At 46.6% G+C, this 21,086-nt stretch overlaps 1 protein-coding gene across 1 annotated transcript in view; it reads left to right on the top strand.

Annotated features, from left to right (window-relative positions):
• Nucleotides 1-365: 365 nt before the first annotated feature.
• The window catches only part of CLIP2 (CAP-GLY domain containing linker protein 2), a 60,023-nt gene continuing 39,302 nt past the window's right edge, over nucleotides 366-21,086 (top strand). Inside the window, exon 1 of the mRNA XM_010082895.1 lies at nucleotides 366-477. Coding sequence (XP_010081197.1) covers nucleotides 366-477 — 112 coding nt within the window. The remainder of the gene's footprint in view (nucleotides 478-21,086) is intronic.

The following is a 21,086-nucleotide window of genomic DNA, read 5'->3' as shown; positions in this document are numbered from 1 at the left end:
TTTGGTGGTTCTAGGAGGCTTCAGCTTAGGTCCAGGACTCCAGGGTTAAAGCGAGACTGCAAGATTGGGGAATAGAATGTAACATTAACATGGGAGATGAAGGCAATGATCACCCTTGTTTTACAGGAGAAGAAATGAAAGATCCTGCCCCTCCTAGGGATTTGAGGAGGGAGCTGGGCGCTGCTTTCTGGAAGCCTCTCTTTGGTGCTCTCCCACCCGTTCTCTGTCTGATTTCTTTGTGCTCTTCTCTGCCAGGTCTGTGACGATGGAAGAAGAGGTCCATCATTGAGAAGTCTGAGCGGTGATATCAGGACAGCTCTTTGAGACACTGGCAATACAAACCTGAGATACAGGAGACAGCAAACATGCTGAAGCCAAGTGGACTTAAAATCCCCGGCAGGGCCGGGAAGCACTCCAGCCCGGTGGGACGGGCATCAGGGACCACTGCAGCTGCTGTCACCACCAGTTCAAAAGAAGGTAAGGGCTTGATTCATCAGGGGAATGAGCTGACCCAGGTGATCACCTGGCTTAGAGGCAAAGGCCTTAGGATGTGAAATTCCCCATCTCTATGTAGATTGATCATGAGCATTGGAGCATGGATCAAAACAAGTGTAATGGGGTGAGTAAATGGCCTCCCTTTCCCAAGCCATGCACAAAACAGGTGGGTTGTGGAGTGGGGGGGAGACGAGGGACCCTCTGGTGTCTAGGGCTGACAGAGGTGCTGCCTCATGTCGTGTTTGCATACGTGTGCCTGCACAGACAATAACAGTGAAGAGCTGGGAATAATTAGGCAGATGGAAACCTCACCCGTGACTTTCTTAAACGCTGTCCTATAGCTATGGCTTCTGACCTGGGATAACACAAGAGTGAGAACCAGGCACTTAAGGTAATTTGTCCTGTGCTGATTACCTCAAATGAGTGCCTTTGAGCAGAGTCACGTGGAGCACTGGGATTTGAATAACAACTTACCTAGACAGACATGCACACGCTTTACTGTCTGTTGATATATATCCAGTGTATACATAAGCTATACAGGCTGCCATTATGCAGTAAAATTAACATTTCAAAGCATTTGAGATGTGTTTTGCTTAGGACTCATTTTTCTGGCTTCTCTGACTGCTGGGTTGGTTTTTTTGTTAGCTATAATTTAGCAAATATTCAATGTGTGAGTTTTGTATGTAATGTTTAATTTCACTTTGTTAAAAAAGGCTGTCCTCTTGGTTCTGGGGAAAAGCATCAGGATGGTGTATAACCTATCAATCATCTCTGCATTCTTTCGTTTGATAATATTGCTAATTGCTTCTTGAGATCTGTCAGCCTCTTGCCCCATAGTAATTCAGGCCACTGCTTACTTTGCTGTATGTTTCAGTCCCAAAAATATATAGTGTCTGGCAGAAGCAGGAAAGCCTTGTACCTGTCAGACAACATCTTTAGAGGATAATATTGGATGAAATTTGCTTTAGCATGCTATGAGAAATTAGTCTGTAACAATGAGGGTCACCAGACAATGCTGTCTCTTGTCAGAGTAGTGCAGAAGTGTTACTTATTGAAAGGAAACAAACAAACCCCCATGTCTGTGAAGTTTCTATTGTGCTGGGGCACATGTCCTTGTCTCACCCTCTGAGAGGACAGTTCAGGCACAACCTCTGCACAGGACTTCATGCAAAGACCCCGCTTGCTGCTGAGTGACCCTGGCTCTGCTCCATCGTTACACATCGGGGGCTCTGCTTTGCTCATGGATTTCTTCAGCTGAGCTCTCTCTTCTTTCAGTGACCAATAGTGTATATATTGTCTCTCCCACCCTGTACATTCTTTCCCTGAACAGCATTGTAAAAGCTGTAGTTATACCTTGTTTTTCTGCATGTGTGTCTTGTTTGAGGGGACAGTCACTGCACGAGAACATGGGCTGAATTCCAGATCTGTTGGTGTAATACAGCGTCGCAGGGAGTGGAGCAGCACTGCTCTTCCTCAGCTGAGGACTTGGCCCTAGATGTAGAGATAAACATTTGAACTGCACTCTTCCATGTTTGAGCGGATTTAAATATTAGACTAATTTATTAGTTTAGCATCCAAATCAAAGATACTAAAGCCTCCTTATATCTGTTTGCTAGAAGGAAGTGCAAATTGACAAAGGAAACTCTTAGGATGAGGTTTATAGGTTTGGTGGTTTATTTTGAAGTTATCCCCAGACCCCTTTCTGTATTCCCCCCTTGTCTCAATCACAGCTAATTGCTAGGAGCAACATGAACTTGAAGGACTCCAGTGAAGTGATTATTTAGCTACCAGTTGTGAACCTCTCAATGCGCTTCATGCTGGATTTATAATTGCAGTGTGGCATGGAGTTATTTTCAGTTGATTTTATCACTTAGAAAAGAACACCCAAAAATGAAGGAAAAGATCCCAGGCCTGTCCACTCCTCGGAGGCTTTGCACGGAGGTGCCTGGGCAAACACAGTTGATGCTTGTGTTGTGGTATGAAAGAGTTAGTCAGCACGGATAGTTGGCACCGGGGTCCAAAACAGCCTTTCAGCTGAATGCAGCGCTTGTTTGCAGGAGCTGCTTTGTGCCTTGTTCAGCTACAGCCATCCATCACTGCGACAGACATGCAACAAGGCCAAGTGAGCGTGGGCAGAACCTGCACCACACTGAGTTTGACCTTTGCCTGAGAAGTTCTAAAATGAGTTTTATTCCTGGAAAAACATGTGTATGGAGAAAGGGAGAAGTCTTGGGATGTTGTCTTGGTGCTCTGAGCTGTGCTGCTACTCCTCCGCCTCTCAGGACGGTACAGGGGCTTTGCAGGAGGGGCAGAGCTGCAGGAGCAGTCACAGTGCTGCGCTGTTTCTACCTGGAAGGTGAGAACAGAGCACAACGGGGCTGTTGACCCAGCTTCTAGCATCATCTTTGACGTCATCCCCAGCATCATCTTTTTGCTCTGTCCCCTGCACAAGAGCTGCTGCTGTGTTTGTCGATGGCCTGTTCCTGCTTTTCCTCCTGGAAATCTCTCCAAATGCCTGGCCAGCCCTTTGCTGTCTCCTTCTCCTCTCCTTCCCAATGATAATCTGAGGTGGTGAGCAAAGTGTGCATCCCAAATCCTGTCGACTTGCCTGTGTGCGTCTCTCTGAGAGCAGTGGCAGCATCTGTGCTGGCTGTGCTGCCCAGCTGCAGCGCAGTCAGTCACGGGATTCAGCCTTTGGCAGGAAAAACTCCAAGAGAAAATATTATTTTTTTCAGTCAGAGTGGTTTCTATTTTGGAGCCAAGTGTCCACATCACTAAAATCCTGACCACAGCAGGCACTGACGACAACTTTGAGGATGCCTACAGCCAAAGGGTCTGGTGGTAGATGGTCCTGGAGACTGGATTTAATTACCCTTCCTGGGATTAATCAGGTCTGGGCTGCAGGAACGTGGTGGAGCTTTGCCCCATCCTTGCTCTTCTGTCTTGCTGACCTGCATCATTTGACCTCTGGCCTCTAAGTGCATCGCTACAGTTAATTCATGGCAGTACTGATAACCCAACCTGATCAAGAGGAGGTAACCATGTGCCAGCCCGAGGGCTGTTAGATCTGGTGGTGTGCTGCCAGCACTGAGTGCTTTCCCCAGCACCACAGCATTCAAGCCTTTCTAGCATACAGAGGGACAGTGGCAGGGATGGAGAGACTGAAAACAACTTTCTTTTGTGTGTTTAATGTGAATACTGCAAAGTCCTTTTTTGGCTTTTCTTCCCTCTTCTGTCCTGTCCAGGAAAGAGCCCTGGTGATATATTGGGTGACTGCTGGAATGGGAGGGTCCTCTAAAGATACCAAGCTTTGTATCGGGTCTTAAAAAGTTGCATGAAGGAGGCTGTACACGAGGCTTTTGAGAAGCCCTGCAGAAACACAGGCTCTGCTCTGTGCTGTCTTGGACCGTTTGCATGAGCTCCGTGAGCTGTGTCTGTGCACCGAGTGCTTCTGGGAGACTGTCAGGGTTTGCCTGGCCCCAGGGTGAACAGAGAGTACTGCATTTTTCTGAACTCATGTGTTCCCTCCCCGCTTACCTGCTTCTTGCCAGAAATGCCAAAAGGGGCTTTGTTTCTTTACACATTTGGTGAAACACCTGAGTCCTGCAGCTTGATGGAAGAAAACCAGTGTGGTTTGGATTACAAAATACAGAGCTGCATTGCTACCTTGGGAGAAGAGAGAAGTCTCAAAAACTTGAACTATAGTTGCAAAACAAAGCTATTAATCCAATGAAGTGCAAAATTAAACTGTAACAATGTACAGTCTGTTTGCTCCAAGCTGTCTCTTGGCTCCAATAGCCTGGGCTTGGCTCAGAAAGACCCCACATCTCGGTCGTATCTTCCAGCTGGAGTGTCAGAAGAAGGTGCTTGTTCTCCATTTGTACCTGAGAGCTGTCAGCCATTAGATGCAAAGGAATGTTGGAAATCATTACACTTTCTTCCTCCTGCCTTCCCATGAACTGATCAGTCTTGTCTGCAAAAGTGCAAGTACATGTACTTTCCTTTATTAGTCTGGAATACACAAAGGTGCTCCGATTTCTCCTTTCTCTTTTCCCCAGCACTCTGTTCATATTCTTTTGTAGAAAGTCAAGCATCTCTCACCTATCTCTCGTTGCTCTTCCTTTCCCAGGTGGTGGAGATGGACCCTGTTAAACACTTCCGTGTACTCTTGAAAACTCACATCCTGTGTAACAGAACAGGGGACTGATACAGATATCAGATGCTGTGTGTGCATGTATATATAACTTCACAATTCATGGCGTTAGGTTTCCATAGAGACCATATATGATGTAGTTATGGTGTGTATGACAAGCTGGCTCAGTATATCCAAGTTATTTTTCCTGAAAATTATTTATAGCCCCTGTTCCTTAGCAGCTCGTGGAGTGTCCTCTTCCCTGGAGTGGAGACTTGCTCTGTCTCCTACCCAAGCACTTTCAAAGACCAGTGAGGCACAAGAGCTTTTTGTGGTGACATTCTGGGTGAGGTGCGTTGGCTTGTTGGGGGTGTGGGCTTTTTTTTTTTTTTTTTTTTTTGTGGAGAGCTGAAATTATCATTTCCACTGAAAGTCAGTGGGGGACTGGCATCTGACGTGGATTCTTGGAAAACATTAGCTTTGAGTGGTGTCTCAGGAAAGGATTTCCCACAAACGCATTGGCTTATTTCCCATCCTTCAAGTAAAGAAAGTTACTACTCTTCCCCTGTGGAAGGGAGGTTTCAGTGCAAAAGGTGTGGATCACTGGTAGAGGCCTCAATATAACATTTGGATTTCTTGTTACCCAAGAAGCTCATTTGTCTTGGTTTCTTTCCAACCCTCCTCTTGGAAAAGCCAGCTTTTGCCTGGAGTTGTGAGATGGAGAGAGAATGGAAGCTGTGATAAATGGGTCTGCACAGCCTTCCCAGCTGGTAGAACAGGTGAAAGCTGCTGGGAAGGAAAGCGTTCCCATTTCAGAGTGGTTTTGTCTACTCAGAGAAGCATTAGAGCAACGTGGTTAGAGGAGAAAATCTTGCCTTTCGTACTGCATTTTGCTGTCAGCTGGTTCTGGTGCTCATTTACCAGTACTTTTTATGGTTCTTAAATCTCTTCTCCAATTAAAGAATTGTGGCAAAAGGAAAATTAGTATTTGCAGATGGAGCTGGGCAATGTTGGGAATTGAGCTCTGGAGACAGGAAAGCCCAGACCTGTTACATTTGCTGTGAGACTTAAACACATCCAGTCTGAACGTAGCCTGGATTTTGAATTTCCCAGCTGGATCCTGTCTTTCCGAATGGGCAGGTGCAAGCATCTGTGGCCTGAACACCACATTTAGGCATGGCTGGGAGTATCAAAACTGTTTTTCAGCTGGTGCCCGGTTTGATTGCCAAAAACTGTACTTTGATAGCTAAACTCTACAGCATTGCCAGAAGCCTGGGAATGCCTTCTCATTATCCCGTAAGTGTATTTATATTATTTTTGATGAAAAATAAATGCATGGAACTATTGATATTTGCTGGCATAGTGGCCGCCTTTGTAAACGCTGTATGATGCTTTTGTTTGCTAAAAATGACAGCGAAGCAGGCTGGAGCGCTCACAGGGCAGTTAAAGAGTACCAAGTGACTGGCTCCATAGGGTAATTAAACTAAGTATGTTGTAATGAGGGTTTTATAAGCCTGTGCTGCGCTAGTTACTGGGGTAGTTAGCTGCGCTTGGTTTCTGGTTGCTGATCAGCTGGGGCTGGTTCCATCCTGGGGGATAGTTACTGCTGTGCTGCGGGGCTGAGCTTTGCGTTGTGCAGGCTGGGATGGGTTTGCTGGGCACAGGTGCTGAGTTTGCAGGAGGTGGGGTGTGTGATCAGAGCGGTCGCTTCAACCTGAACGTGATCAATCACTCCAAGCATTGTATAATGAGGAGAAGGGGCCAGCTGGACAGACTGGACCCCATGGGTTACATCCCAGCTCCCTCTTTGCAATTAAAGGAGGTTTCCTATGAAAATTGTGGGTTGTAATCTTTTTATGCAGGTTGAAACTGGTTTTAGAGTCTTCTGGGAGGGAAGGGAGGTTAACTTTATCTTCTGATTTGTTTTTTAGAGATGCAACTGTCTTCTGAGGGCTGCTGCTGGTTTCAGGGACTCAGCAATTCCGTATGGAAAAGTTTATTCACGTATAGCTAGGCCCCATCATTAATGAGCTATGCCTACATGAATACTGCCCGAGGAATGTAATTCTTAATCACCACCTTACTCCTCTGTAGGATTAGTGCCTTGCTTTTACCTTCCTCAGTGAGAAATCTTCATTCCTTTATGTTTATCTACAACAGGATTAACAGCAGCATCTTGGTAGATTAACCTGGAAGTCAGTTGTTTGCCCCTCAAGTTTCTCAGAATTTTGTTGGAGTAAATTGGCTGGATGCACAGCAATAAGAAGTAATTTCCATTGCCTCTAGGATTATTTTGCAGTAAAACAGAGAGAGAGAAGGTGTCCTTGATGAGGAATTCATGCCTTGGTAATAAGAGAGAACTTGGGAAGGCTATTCTCAGGTAATCACAGATGGTTTGGCAGTGTCTTAGCACAGGCTTTTTTTATTAAGCTGCAAGAAATATTGCTGAAGTTGCCTGATTTTATATCAACCTATTAATTCTCATTCCCAAATAAATATGAAAGGCACTAAACTACTGTTTTGTCCAAAACAAATGAGATTGTAGTGTCCGGAGCGGCCGATTGACTGGCACAGACCCAGGGAGCTAATTCTTCTCTATTCAAAGGCTTTGTGGCTCTTGATTAATATTAATTTGGGGTGTTGTGCACTGGCAAATTGAGAGAAAAGACCCCATATCGTGGGGCCAGAGGCTGCTGTTATTTCTAGCAAACATTTGTTTTTGCTGTTTTGCTTCAGGCCTCATGGAGTGATCAGTATTGTCAGCTCTCATCTGATGAGCGCTGTCCTCAATTAAATCCATGCTGCAAGCGTGAAGGGATATTCCTCCAGCCGATTAGCGATCCTGGCTGGAAATGCATCATCAGTGTCTGAAGTTTGATTAGGTCTGGCTTTGTCTTAATGAGTCTGTGTGCACAGCATCTTTACTTCCTAGGAGAACTGGGAGGAGAAGGTGCCAACGAGCATGTTTTAAGACCAGATGTGCCTGATCAGCAGATGATCTATCAGTTGCTAGTAAGACCTATGCTATCCGTGTACACACAGGCAGTCATCTGGTCAAGAAGCTATCAGATATCTGAAGGAAAACAAGAGTGTTTTAAAGGGCTGCGCAGGAAGAACTGCAAATGAGAGTTGCTCGTCTGCTGCTTTAGGGTTGATGTCAGGCTTAAATAGAGAAGTGAGGCTGGGAGGGGGCTGCGGTGACTGGTGGTCAGTGTGGCTGAGGGGTAGGAGCTGCAACAGCCACCGGAGAAGCTTTGCTGAGTGATCGTTATCGTTTGTTCATCGTTACCATGGGGTGACCAAAGTGCCCTGCGTGTCGGTCACATCACGCCGTACAAATCCCCTCGCTCACAGACACGGATGCTCTCGTGAGACTGTGTATTTGCTTCTAATCCCCACTGTGTATCCAGAAGCCAAACGCTTTTTGGCATGGCTGTGGACCAGCCGTTTGACTGTTTGCATAGGGCTTGTATTCAGCTCGCACGTCCCCTTCAGGAGCCACTCTGCCATCCTGCAGTCTGAAATAGGTTTCGTACTGGGGTTTCTAGGGGTTTTTGGAGGTGGTGGTTCCCTCCCCCACTTCTGTTTCGCCTCTTGAATTGGAAAAGGACCTTTGGCAGCATTCCTCTCCCAAGCAGAAGTGGTTTGATGCATTCAAAGCAATATAAAAGGCATTGAATCAATCTTGTTTTAATCAGCTTTACAGGTGACATCTAGAGACAACTGGGAGTCTGATTTTAATTGTCTTAATCATTAGATGCTCTTAGAAGGATTTGATATAGTTAATCCTTAATATTCAGCACTCTCATTGTAGAGTGAGATGTGAGCCACGCTGAAGGCGTACAGAGGTCAGACGCCCTCCTGCGCTCTCTGTAGCTCCTTGCAGAACAGCAGGGAGAGACAGTCTGCTTCCCACAGATGTTCAGCGTATGGTGGTTTGACAATAATGAACCAAATCCTATTCAGTTGGGCTGGTGTAAGTCTGGAGTATCATCAGTACACTTGCGGTTCCACCCATTGGGGTAGGGGCACAGCTTTGGGGCAGAATCCGCTCCTGCGTGTTCTGCCTCAAACCATTGAACTAATCCTGCCAGAGCAGATTAATCATTAGAGGCCTGAGCCAATATTCATTGACATCAAAGGAAAGATTCCCTTTGGCATTGATGGATTTGGGATGAGAATCCCTAGGATTGCAGTGGCATGTTGCTACATGGTATTGGCTATCACACACTGACCCTGCATGTGAGCGTCCTCCTTGCAAGGGTGAATTGGTCTCTACAAAAGCCTTAAAATATTTAGAATATTTATTTTGAGTCCAGTAGGGTATTTGCTTATCTCTTATAAAGATGCTAGAAAGTAATATCCCCTTAAAAGAAATAAATGTTTTTATGCAGTAGTGAGGGCTGTAAGAACACTGCATGTATCACAATAGTCACCATAAAATAGTAAGAGTTGTGAAAATTGGGCTGTCTGTGACTTAAGCCGCTTTGTTCAGACCACAGTTGATGGTCTCTACAAAACGAGACCACTTTGGCAATGCTGTTTTCCAGCACAGTACATGTGTGTCCTGTGTGCGACGTCTGGGTCGTGGATGGCTTTACTTGCCTGGTCTTGTTTGCAGAATTACTAGTGTGAAAGGAAATACTTGTGCTTGGGGTTTTTAAATGGTTGCAGAGGAGGGCAGTGATGAACTTTGAGCACCTCTTTAAAAACCAAACCCAAGAATTCAGGAGTCGCTTTGTGTGATCTCGCATTCTGCCGGTGCTCTGGTTTGTAGGGCAGCGTTACGCAGGAGTTAACTGCGGCTACAGGAGTACTCCCAAGCTGCTCTGTGAATTCCTACCCAGCACGAGCTGTAAGTCATTCTCACTTTCTGTAATTACAAGCCTGCTATGCACGTGTGAAACCTCTCTGTTTAGTCACTCTGAATGCTTTAGCACCACCTGTGAAGCCTGTGGCTCGGATATAGGTCGGTATTATCTGTGTGTTACGCACAAGGTGACTTGGAGAACTAGGTCTTGTCCCATGTCATCCTGTGAGTCAGAGCTGGAAGTGGAACAGTTATCCTGGCCAGCAGGTTTTTCTGGCTTTTTGCCCTTCCGGTCCTGGCAGCAGGAGCAGCAGGTTCCCTCTGTGACACTGCTTCCCGTGGTCCTTTTCATTGACTGAAGTGCTGCATCTGTGAACTTCAGTGCATTTGTCGTGTGGCTGTGGGTGTGCGCATTGAGAAAGTGTCTCAGCCTGGTACTTAGGGCGTGCTTGTCTTATTTCACTCTTTAACAGGTGCAGTCATTTAGGATTTGTGTTCCCGGAAGATACAGGAGCCTTATGTATTGCTGTTACAATTTATTTCACTGAATTGCTCATTGCAGAATATTATATTTAAAGGTATTTGCTCAATAAAAACTGCCAGAAATTATAAGGGCTTCATCTAGACCTTGAATAAAAAAATTCAGATAAGGAAGATATGATATTGAGGAAATCCTGACCCCAAAAAAGGGCTGGGGGACATAACATCATCCTTATTGACTGACTGCTGCCCTGGTCAGGTGCATTCAGAGGATAAAAGCAAAAACCTGGTCTTCTGAAGAAGTGGTGTAAGAGAGAGGGATAGTTCACATGTGAGTGTTTCAAACCAGTACAGTGTGCTGGGACAGGGAGCAGGCTGTGTGTTGGGGCAGTCAGGGTGGTGCCTGCTGGGACTATGTCCTGGGATTTTGTACAGCTCAATTTGTCAGCTCCCACCGCTTTGTCCTTGATCTCTCACTTCCCATTATGGATTTCCCCACTGCCACTGCCTCTCACTTCACCCACCATCACCCCTGGAAGGGTGTAATGTACCATTTCTGGTGATCACTGAGACTTATAGCTGTTAGGTTTGATATACCTGCAGTGGGTTTCTATGTTCATATCATAGCTCAGATATTTTTTAGGGTCAGATCTGGATCATGGTCATGTTTTTTCCCCACCAAAAAAAAAAATTAGACATCCGCTGCAGATCGGTGATTTGGATTTTCTGCAAATAGTGCCTGTTCACATACAGCTCATTGCCTTTTGAATTGGAGACTTAACTGTTTAAGCCAGATAATAAAGTAGATGACTCAGTGTTAATCTGCTCTCAAATATCCTTTTTATTAGATTAGGCAAAACAAAAATAGCCCAACAAACTCTGCATTCTGCAGAGAGTGGATCTGTGTACAATCAGTCCATTGTGTGACCTTTGCAGGAGATGTATAGCCTGTGGAATATGTGCATAGATGTATGGCTGCAAGAATAAATGGCCGATGAAGTAATGAATTGAAGCTGTGTTTCGGCACAGTGCAGCCCTTGGGTTGTGCACAAGTTTGTTTGGCGGTTAAGAAATGTTGGTATTTACCTCTCCTATGGTTCCCCTGGGATCCTGGGGGTGCTGCAGATAGCCCCTGAAGTGTCCCTCTTCCAGGCAGGTCGGATGGATGATTCAAAGGGATGGTATAGTTGTATTGCTGTCGTGTTTCTAATGAGAAGGGAAGAAATCTACAGACAAGACATCAAGCCTGGTGCTTGTCTGTGTGCTGATACCATCCCGGTGGTTCAATTAACAGTGGCTGAACTCACTGCTGTCTTCCAGGATAGCTGGTTACCCTGAAAACAAGCCTCTCAGCATGCTGATAAGGAGCTAACCAAGCATCCTTCTTCATTATTACATGTCAGGTGTTACATTTTTGTACCTTTCCCTCAAGACTAGCTGCAGACAGGGCATGAGAAAGTCTCTGACGCGGCTGCAGGCTGAGAGCTCTTGCAAAGAGCCATGACTGTGAGCATTAGCCCAACTCCTGACGGAGGAAAGCAGAGCAAAGTAAGATCAGAAGCTCAGAGAAAAGCTTGTGCTTGTTCCTAGGAAATGTTTCTGAGGGTCAGCAGGTAGAAATGAGAGGTTGTTAACAGTCAAGAGAGAAAGAGTAGGGAAGATCTTACTGATGTGATCTATTGCCACATGTCTAGCCATTCATGCTTGGAAGACCTCCCAGGTGCCAGCAGAGCACTTGCTGCCTGAGCTTGCAACTTACAGTGGTGTGGATGCACCCCTGCCTTGAATTAGAGGATGCTTGAGCTGGGGCACACGGGCCTCCGAAGTGTTGCTGATCCTGAGCTGCAGCGGGAGCGTGGGTACGAGTGGCATGGCTCATCAGCTGTCATTCCAGGCGAAATGCTGTGCCATGGTAGAGCTGATCTGACCTGAATGGGGTAACCACATCATGTGAGCGCTGTGAGGGTGTAAGAGAGGGTTATAATACAGCTGGAATAAGCAATGTGCCCAAAGGCACAGTCAGAATTGAGCTGGGCTCTCTTCTGGTCACTTAACCTTCCTTTCCCTTGGATTGCTAGAGGTACAGCTGCTCTGCTTGTGTGTGGCTGCTCAGAGTATGTCCTGTGAATAAATATCCTGAGTTACACGCACACAGCAACTTCTCCTGCACCACATTCCCTGGACAGGCTGTTGTTCTTGGAGCTGCTGATCCCCTTCTCTGGTTCTAGTCTGATCATAAAGTAATAATTATTCTCTTGATGGACCAAGCCAGGTAGTTTTCTGGTACCTTCTCTTCTCCATTTTACTGGTAGTGAGCTAATTCCATCATTTCTGAGTGAATAAGTCAACGGCTTTCCTGTGTGCACTTGCTTGAGCAATGCGCTGCTTGGCTGCTCCTCTTTCAGTTTGTGCCGTGGCTGGTTAGGAATGACACCAGCATCCATCCGAGTGGGTTTTATGTGGGAATCATGCCTGAGCAAAAATCCTACCCTTAAAAAGGCTGCAAAATTTCCAAACCCTGCTGCTCGATCGCTTTTTTTGGTGGAAAGAAAGCATGATGCTTTGCTTGGCTGCGCTTTACAATGTTTGGTGCTCAAGATAAATTTCTCTGGTTCAGAAGGTGTCCTGAGACTGCTCCTCTCTCTGTGCTAGTGCCAGGGCTCTGCCTGGGAAATCGTTTATAAATGTCTCATTAAAGACCTGTGTCTGCCTCCTTTTTCTTTCTTTTTTGTCATTGGATCAGCTCACTGAGAGCAGCTGTCTTCACTTCCGTAATAGCAGCCCCAAAAACACACTTGTGCCTTACAAATTCCCACATCCTAAGAAACCGTGGACAACTGTGCACGTACGTATATGCCGGGGTTTGCAGCCGATGCGGATTTAGACTGAGCTCATTCCCAGGCTTTTCTGTGCTTTTCTGAAAAGACTCTATGAAGATAGCTTTGTGCTAGATTTATAAAGAAGCCGAACATATGGTGTGATTACAGCTATGCATCCGGAGAGGCGGGTGAGTGTGTGCTGGTGATTCCAGGGGAGGTTGTGTTACGTGCTGCGTCGCTCGGGCTGCTGGAGGGAAGCTTACCGTGCAGGGTAGGAGCCATCCCTGTAAGTGTATCTCCCCCGGTTGATGTTCTCGCTCTCGGAGCTGTCTCATGGGTTATCATCATTACTGGGCTGCTTTCTAACACTTCTTTCTGTCATGAGTCTTTTAGAAGTTGTAATGGTCTGGGCAAGGTAATGCAGTTTGGATATGGGGCTGGGGAGGGACAAGGCTTAATAAATTTTTACAGCTAAGGGCTTGTTTAAATGGAAAAGTATATCCTCTGGTTAGAGTGAGCTATGGTGAATAAAGTGAGGGATGCTTCCAACTGGAATACTCTCTAGTTTAAGTGATTTTATTATTTATTTATGAAAGAATGAAGCCTGTATTATTCTGTAATACACCAGGGGTTACTTTAGCATACTCCTAGTTTTTCAAATGTGTCTGACTTGTTTCTAGAGACTGGGGGTGGCACAAGCTTGGGAGGTAGGCATGGGTGCCCTGTTCTTTTTGTCAAACCTGAAACACCCTTAAAACTGTGGGATTTTTGTTTTAATTATTTTCTGGGAAAACAGGGTGCTGCTCCAGAGGTATATGGGCCCTGTTTTCAGACTGGAAAGTGTTAAATAGGGTATTGAAATGTGAACACTGAAAGAATGTACTTACGGTTTTAAAAATAATAATTATGTAAAAATTAAGACTGTAATCTTGAGATGAATAGATCCATCCATATGCTGCAAGTTAATTATCCCTCAGTGAAAGAAATCTTGTGCATTTTCTACTAGTCACTCGCCTCCCTATCGCCCTGCGCTGCCAAAACCTGTCTGCTTTGCATATTTTGTTCAATACTGTTGCCTCTTTGAAAAACTTAAAATCCTCCCACGTCACAAATATATCTCTTTGCTGTTATACTTGATCTGATGTAGCATAGTTGGTAAAACCCAGGGTCCTCCGTCCTTCCCATCTCCAGCAAGCACCAAGAATGCGTCTCGCCCATGGCAGGGCAGATTTCGTACCAGCCAGCCTCTTGAATGAGACCTTTATAAGAACGCCTTTGTTCAGTACATCTGTTTGAGGTTCAGTGCCCTTCCCAGCTGGCCTTGTGAAGACAAATATCTGCCTCAATGGGCATCTCCTTCTATTCGGTGCAGAGCAACTTCACAGCAGTTCTCATTTGCCTTTGCTTGCTAGTTCATAATTCTCATTCACTTCCTTACTGTCTTCTTTTCCTTGCTCCTCATGGCAAGTTTCTTTCTAGGTACGTCTCCTTTCTTCAAAGGAATCAGAGCCAGTGATACTGAAGTTATACCAGATCTTAATATCAATGCCATGGGGACTATTCCAGGGAACAGCAGGGCGATAGATCTCCAGGGTGCCAGATGCAGATCTCATCTCCATCCCAGTCATTGCATTTAAGTCCCATGGGTTGGGTGATTACAGCCCCAACTTCTCAGCTTTGAACTTGCAGAGCTTTCAGTCCTTGTTTCCAAGTCAGCCATAAATCTCTTGGGCTGCTTCCTCCCCCAATGGGCTGGTGGGCATTCGGCTATCGCCTGCAAAATCCTTGTTTCCAAGTCAGCCATAAATCTCTCGGGCTGCTTCCTCCCCCAATGGGCTGCTGGGCATTCGGCTATCGCCTGCAAAGCATTGCTTTCCCTTCCAGTCACCCCTTCTCTCTCTTTTTCTGCCTTATCATGTGGCTTGAAAGGGCCGTGATAAATCTTGCAGAAAACAGCTGCTTCGTCGCTGTGCTCAATAATTTGAATTTGAGCATGGCAGAGTGGGATGGCTCTCACTTGATTGCCAACAACGTCTTGTTTATGTAATCCAAGCTGCTCTGAGAAGCTCCAGTCCCAGTGTGGGAACCCAGAAATTACACGTGGTGAGTCCTCTCAATCACCGAGCGCTATGACGGCAGCAGGCAGCCAGCCCTTCTCCAGCCAGAGACGCCTTCAGCGTGTGTGGCTGCTGCCGCAGCTGCCAGCTGAAGCCCCGTCACCCTGACTGTGCTGGTGACGGCTCCTGGAGGTCCAGCAGCTTGTTCCTCCTTGTCACCTACCCGGTAGACCAGCTCCTGTAGCTGGTAGGGACCGAGGCTTGAATCTGACAACAGATGCTCTGGGCTGTCTTTCATTCCTTTCTCTGTAGGGGAAGCTCTGATCAGCTCTGCTCTCCATCCGTTAGTGAATTTCCGTAGTGTTATGCTTTGAGATTAAATGATATTGCAGTGAATTTCCGTAGTGTTATGCTTTGAGATGAAATGATATTGCGGACCCAGAGAGGCTTACAATAATTGCAATGTAACAGCAACGGGTAAAAAACACCGAGCCAGGCGCTGGTAGGTACTTGGTTGTAAAGACAACACACTGCAGTTCTGTATCTCCAGCTCTTCCTGGAGGGTGGTTGTCTGAGGGGGAAAATGCAATCCACCGCAAGTGTCTGGTACCCCGAGTACAGGCTGCAGCTTGGACAGGGGCAGCGTCTGGCATCCCAGCGAGACCACATCACCCCCTCAACCCCGGAGCATTGGACCACCAGCAGCGAGCCAGGCAGCTCTGGTGCCTCTTAGGCTCTCAGATAATCCTTGTGGCAGTAAAACCAGACATTGTTCTTTTTAGCTGGCATCCCTGTGGCCAGCAGTGGGGTTTTCCAACTCAGATAATCCTTGTGGCAGTAAAACCAGGCATTGTTCTTTTTAGCTGGCACCCCTGTGGCCAGCAGTGGGGTTTTCCAGCTGACAAAATCCATCTTGGCTTCAAATGGACATTACAGTCCCCTGGACTGTCCTGAAGCACTGCCCGGGCTGGGAGCGAGCAGAGCTGACACATGAAGGTTTGTGGCTAGTTTGGTCGCCGGGCTGCACGTTGAGAGAGGCTCATGAGCTCCAAGGCACGCTGTCCTGTCACAGGTTAGTGACATCTATAGTGTGGGCCAGTGAGATGAGGATGTTGTGTCTTCAGGTCTTGTGCCAGCGACGCTTCTGCCAGGCTGGTACAGCTCTTCTCGCTGGCTGGTGGATGAGAAGTGCAATGATTGCCATGGAGAGGGAACACAGCCAGGAGTGGACAGGCGGTTCTGGACTTTGTGTCAGGCTGTCTCGTGATGTGGTGGGATTTGAGAGTCAAAACCTCTGAAAGTTAAAGTGGAGAAGGAAAAAGATCTCTCCTGGGGCCATTGTAAAGCTCTTTTGTAAATAATCATGTTTTCTCTCTTTTTTTTTTTTTTTTCCCTCTCTTCCTGGCATGAGACACTACTCTGGTGTATCTCTTCCTTTTTTTCCTATTTTTTTTCTTTCTTTCTTTTAAATCTCACGTGCCTCCATTTTGTCAATTAACTGTACGTCTCCTGATTCCCATGGCAACACACCAGGATGCTGCATTTCTGAATCTTTTGGCAGCTGGGGTGCCTGGCATGTGCCTTGGGAGCAGTAAGATTACAAAAGGGTTCTCCAGGGAGCAGGAAATACATGGGCAACGCTCACTATGCACTGCTACTTGTGCTAAACTATTTTTTTCTTCCTCTCCCTCCTCCCCTTTAGAAACAAGTTTCCTTTCCCCTTTGTTTTGATTGCCTGGTGATAAGAAATGAGCAACTGAAGTGCTGTGGGAGGTCCAAAGATGTGGACGGAGTGAGGGGATGCGTGGTTTCCGTGGATGTGAATGGCACTTAAACATAGCACAATGCTGAGCATCTCATTGGGGATCCTGCAAAGAAATTGATGCTGCAGATCAAGTGCTCTGTTCCTCCCGCTTCAACTTCCAGAGCTTGTTGGAAAGAGGGTTTCTTCCTCCTTTACCTTACAAAGCTGTCTCTTCATCCCTTCCTACAGCAGATGTTTCCAAGACCTGGAAGAGTCCATCCCCTGTTTGCAGAGGTCCTTGGGCTTCCAGGGATTTTGGACACCTGGCTTTCATTGACAGCGTAACGAGAGCCATGTGAACAGGCTGAGGCTTCAGTTAAAACCTTTAACCTCCCTGGCTCTTGGCTAATAGGAATTTGTGTGGCTCCTGAAGTACTGGTGCCCTGTCACTGTGGGCCCCAAAAACTGAGGGGACGAGTTTGCAAATAGGACCCTAAGCACCAGGTCTGCTGTGGTTGTTGTTAGTGCGTCATGCGTGGGCTTGACAAAAGCTAAAGGGAAAAATAGAGGTTTAGAGTTGGATAAGATGTGCATTTAGCAGATGCTGTGTATGACTGATTTATAAGTTGTTGTTCAGCCCTGAAGGCTGTGACCTACAGGAAAACCATTTAAATTGAAAAGAATGAGCCGGGTAATGAACACAATAGGGTTGTGGAGTTGGAAAGCCCAAGTGTTGTGTCTTGGAGCCCGCTCCTAGTGAGAGGGAGGGAGGAGCTGCTGTCGCAGTCCTGTCTAGCAAAGGAGGTTTGCTTTGGACAGAGCAGCAGAGGGAGATCCTCCTGGACCACGGAGGAAAGAGCTTTCCCCATCGCTGGCTTCCAGGTGAGCTGCTGAGTTGGATGCCCAGTGGTGACATTCAGAGAGTTCCTGTGGCCTCTTGATCAGCGTCACTGCATAACAGTGGTGTTGGAGCAGGAAATACTCAGTCTCTGTTTTTCTGGGTTCGTTTCTCTTGTTTAACTCCGTTCTCAACTTCGTACCTGAGATCTGTACCCTCACCTTGCTGTTAGCAAGCTTCTTGGAACTTTTTTGGTGTTTAGTTGTAGTCAGGCTCCCTAGTTAGATTTTTCTTTCCAGAAACAGCAAATCTAAATGACACAGGCATAGACCAGCTCTTGAGGTGCCTGTAGGCTGGAGGAGGCTCAGGAGTTCTGGGCACTTGGGTGGCTTTCCCCAGAGCTGCTTGGAAAGCGGGTAACTCCAGATGTCAGGTCGTGGGGAGCGGTGCCATCAGCTGATGTCTGTTTTGGACTGTGCTGAGATACTCGTGGGATCGAAGACAAGTTGCTCATCACTGCCTTTTGCCTTCTGAAGGGCTGGTGACCAGATACCTGCCTACAAGGATCAGAGCTGTCTACTCAGACTACTCTGGCTGTTGTCTGACCACCTAGTTAATGGCTCCATCAGCCCTGAAGCCAAGAAGAATGGGTTTAGCCTGATCGTAGTGACTGTTGGCTTCTCTGAAAACCTAGTGCACCAAAGCCTGTTAGCTGCACTGGAAGAAAATGGGTGGCTTGGTTGTTATTTTGTATGTGGGTAATGAAGGTCATGTAAAATACTAAGTTTCTGCAGCAAGGGCTGTAATGAAGAAGGTGAACTTTCTGCAACTCGTCACTTAAGTCCTAGCTTTTTGAATCATTCACCTCAAGCTAAAGAATAATAATGCTTCTGACTGCGCTGCTCTGCTCAGGAGCCTGTAATTAGGCTGTTTCCCTGAGATGGTATAATTACTGTAGCTTGGCCTGTCAGACCTAAAGTGAACAGAGTGTAAAGTCCCACTAAAATTTTGGCTTTATGAGGAACATAGAGTCCAATGAACTTCTTTTATTTTTTCCCAGTCTAAGTCAGTTTGTGAAGGTCTTTGCTCTTGCAGTGAAATATGGTGAGTCTAGCCGTGGTTTGAAATCCTCCTGCGTTGTTTGTTCAGCCTTGGGCAGCCTTCCTGCCTTTCTTTGCTTGAGCTGCGCTGCTGAAGGGTTTGCTTATCCCGGCCATGCTGCAGCGGTGTTTGTGAGAGCTCATGTAACCTGGATCTCGCTCGTTAAAGACTGCTAGCGTGCTGAAACTCAGGCTCCAGGAGGACTAGAAAAACTGCTTTGATCTTTCGTGAATACAGATGCAGAGCCCTCCCGAATTTTCGTGCTTATAGTTCCCTGTCCAGTAGAGTTGAATTCTGCTGTTCTGCTTGGCACATTGCATAGATCTGTCTGTCGCAAACATGTCAGTGGCACGGGATCTGTGTGTCACGGCACTCTGCCAAGCATGAAACCAGGATGTAAGTTGTGTTTTTAATTTGATTTTTTCTTATACCCATGAAAGGAGAGATGTAGATACCACAGATGTTGTTGGTGATAAACCTCTGTAGCCATCTCTGGTTATTGAGCTGAAAGGCTCTAAAATATAACTTACTGGTTTCTAATTTAACAGCTTTACTGTCTTGTGCTGTTAAACACTGAAATGAGAATGATGGCCTTATTTTCTACTTACGGTTCTCTTTATGGTTCACATGGATGGACCCCTGTTTCTTCTCTCTCCTCCCATTTTATTTCAAGTCTGTTGTAAAGATCAAAAGCTTTTAGCATCCTTATAGTTTCTGCTTTTCAGTTTTTAAGGTGAAACTGATTCTTAGATGTAATGCCATACCCCTAATGGAGCTCCTTTTGAGGTACTGTCTTTTTTAAGACTGAGAGTAACATGAGCTTGAAAGTCAGGCATTTGTCAAAAAAAAAAAAAAAGTTGATGAAGAACACATGAGGTTGAGGAAGGTTTCAGAGCAGGGCCCAAAGGCCAAGAGAAGGCATTCAGGGACTTGAGCACATCCCTGTCACCCAGGGAGCTGGCTGACCTTTTCAGTTGGGAACAGTGTTTCTCTTCCTGCCCTTCCTGTGCCCGTCACAGGATGATCCTCCTGAACGTGCCCAGTGTGTGGTGCTGTGTGTGCCCCATTCAGACAACTTTCTCCAGACTTGTTCCAGCTCCTGCCCGCCAAGCCTAGCGAGCAGGCTGGAGGCGGTTCTGTTCAACAGAGGGATTTGTGGGAGTGTGCCCTAACTGCTGCTCTGTCCTAGTTCGGGTTTGGAGCAGGCAGAGGTGCTGCTGTCCTCCAGGAGCCGCACAAACTGGTGTGATTGTGCCATGTCGTTGACTCTGGAGTCTAATGAGAACCAAAGTGTCAGTTTTAATCCCTTGTAGCGCAGCTGAAACTGTAGGTTCTTTATACTGGCACTGAAGCACCGGTGCTCTTTTCTTTCCCCTGATATTAGACCTTCAGCAAAGCTTTGCAGTGTCTTGGTTTGAGAGCTTTTATGTTCTTCAGGTTCTCTGGGAGCTGAGCTTGATCTGTCAGGCCCATTACTTCTGAAAGAGCTGTAGGAATGGTGCAGGCTGAGCAACAGGCATGGATGAGGATGAACAAATTTCACAGTTCATTTCCGATAAGCATTCAAGTTAGACTCTTCTCTGCAGCTGCTTAGACTTTCTCTGTCAGCCTTGTCTGGTAGCAAATAAAAACTTCCTCCTGGGTGTGCTTTAGGCTTTTCTGGTTGCTGGCACCCAGAAATTTCAGCTTAAAGTTTGGCTGAAGGGTCCAGGTTGCTCTCGTTGAGCACAGGACGTGTGGGGCCAAGTCTTGTGCACAGACCCCCTACACCAGCTGTGAGGGAGCACACGGGGGACCTCAGTGCTACCAAGAGCTGAGGGTGATGGAAGGTCCATGGTGTATGACTTGCTGGATCTTATTTGGCAAGCAAGCTTATTTCCTCAGTCTCTTGTGTGGTTTCTTTTAGGGCTTTACTTAACCTCCCCCTTTGTCCTCCAGAGCGTTTTAATGCAGCCCATCTGTCCTTTTCTTTCATTCCCCTGGGGCCTAGGCTGAAAGCCCAAAGTTTGCGGTAGGAGAGTTGGACACTGGGGTCAGCAAGAGTGGGGTTTGCTGGGGTTGTCTTTGTTCCCCTTCAGCCCCAGTCACATTTGGCCAGTCCCGGGTACACTGGAGAGAGCGAGCAGGATGGTGCATTTCCAGCATCACCTGCACTTTTCCTTCTCCCGGCGCAGCGAAGTGTTGCTGGAGGTCTGGCTTTGGCTTGGCGGGCTGATGCTGGAATAAGGGCGTTCTTTGATTGCAGGTTTTATGGAGTTCAGTGCACAGCGTGTCAGCCCTGGGAAGGCTGTGCATGCAGGGATTTGGAGATGCTTCCTGTTTAGAGAGAGACTGTTTAGATTGAACATACCCCAGGTGTCTGCTTGCTGCTGGGTTCTGCTCCAGCAAAGGGAAAATTGAGTCATTTGCAGAGGCAGCTGCATGGTCCCATGGGAGCTATTAGTGCCCTTGGTGGGTCTCAATGCTTGGATTAACTGCTTGCGTCCAGACACGTGGAGTTCTCATAGCACCAGGTACTAAAACGTCAGTACCTTACCTGTTTTTCTTTTATTTTTATTTTTTTAATTATTTTTGGATGAAAGGATGACTTTGGCATCTGTCTTCAAAGCA

This window comes from Pterocles gutturalis, unplaced genomic scaffold, assembly GCF_000699245.1.
Source record: "Pterocles gutturalis isolate BGI_N339 unplaced genomic scaffold, ASM69924v1 scaffold8620, whole genome shotgun sequence".
Classification (NCBI taxonomy): Eukaryota; Metazoa; Chordata; class Aves; order Pterocliformes; family Pteroclidae; genus Pterocles; species Pterocles gutturalis.
Note: the sequence above shows the minus strand (reverse complement) of the source record. Positions and strands in the feature narration are given on the sequence as shown.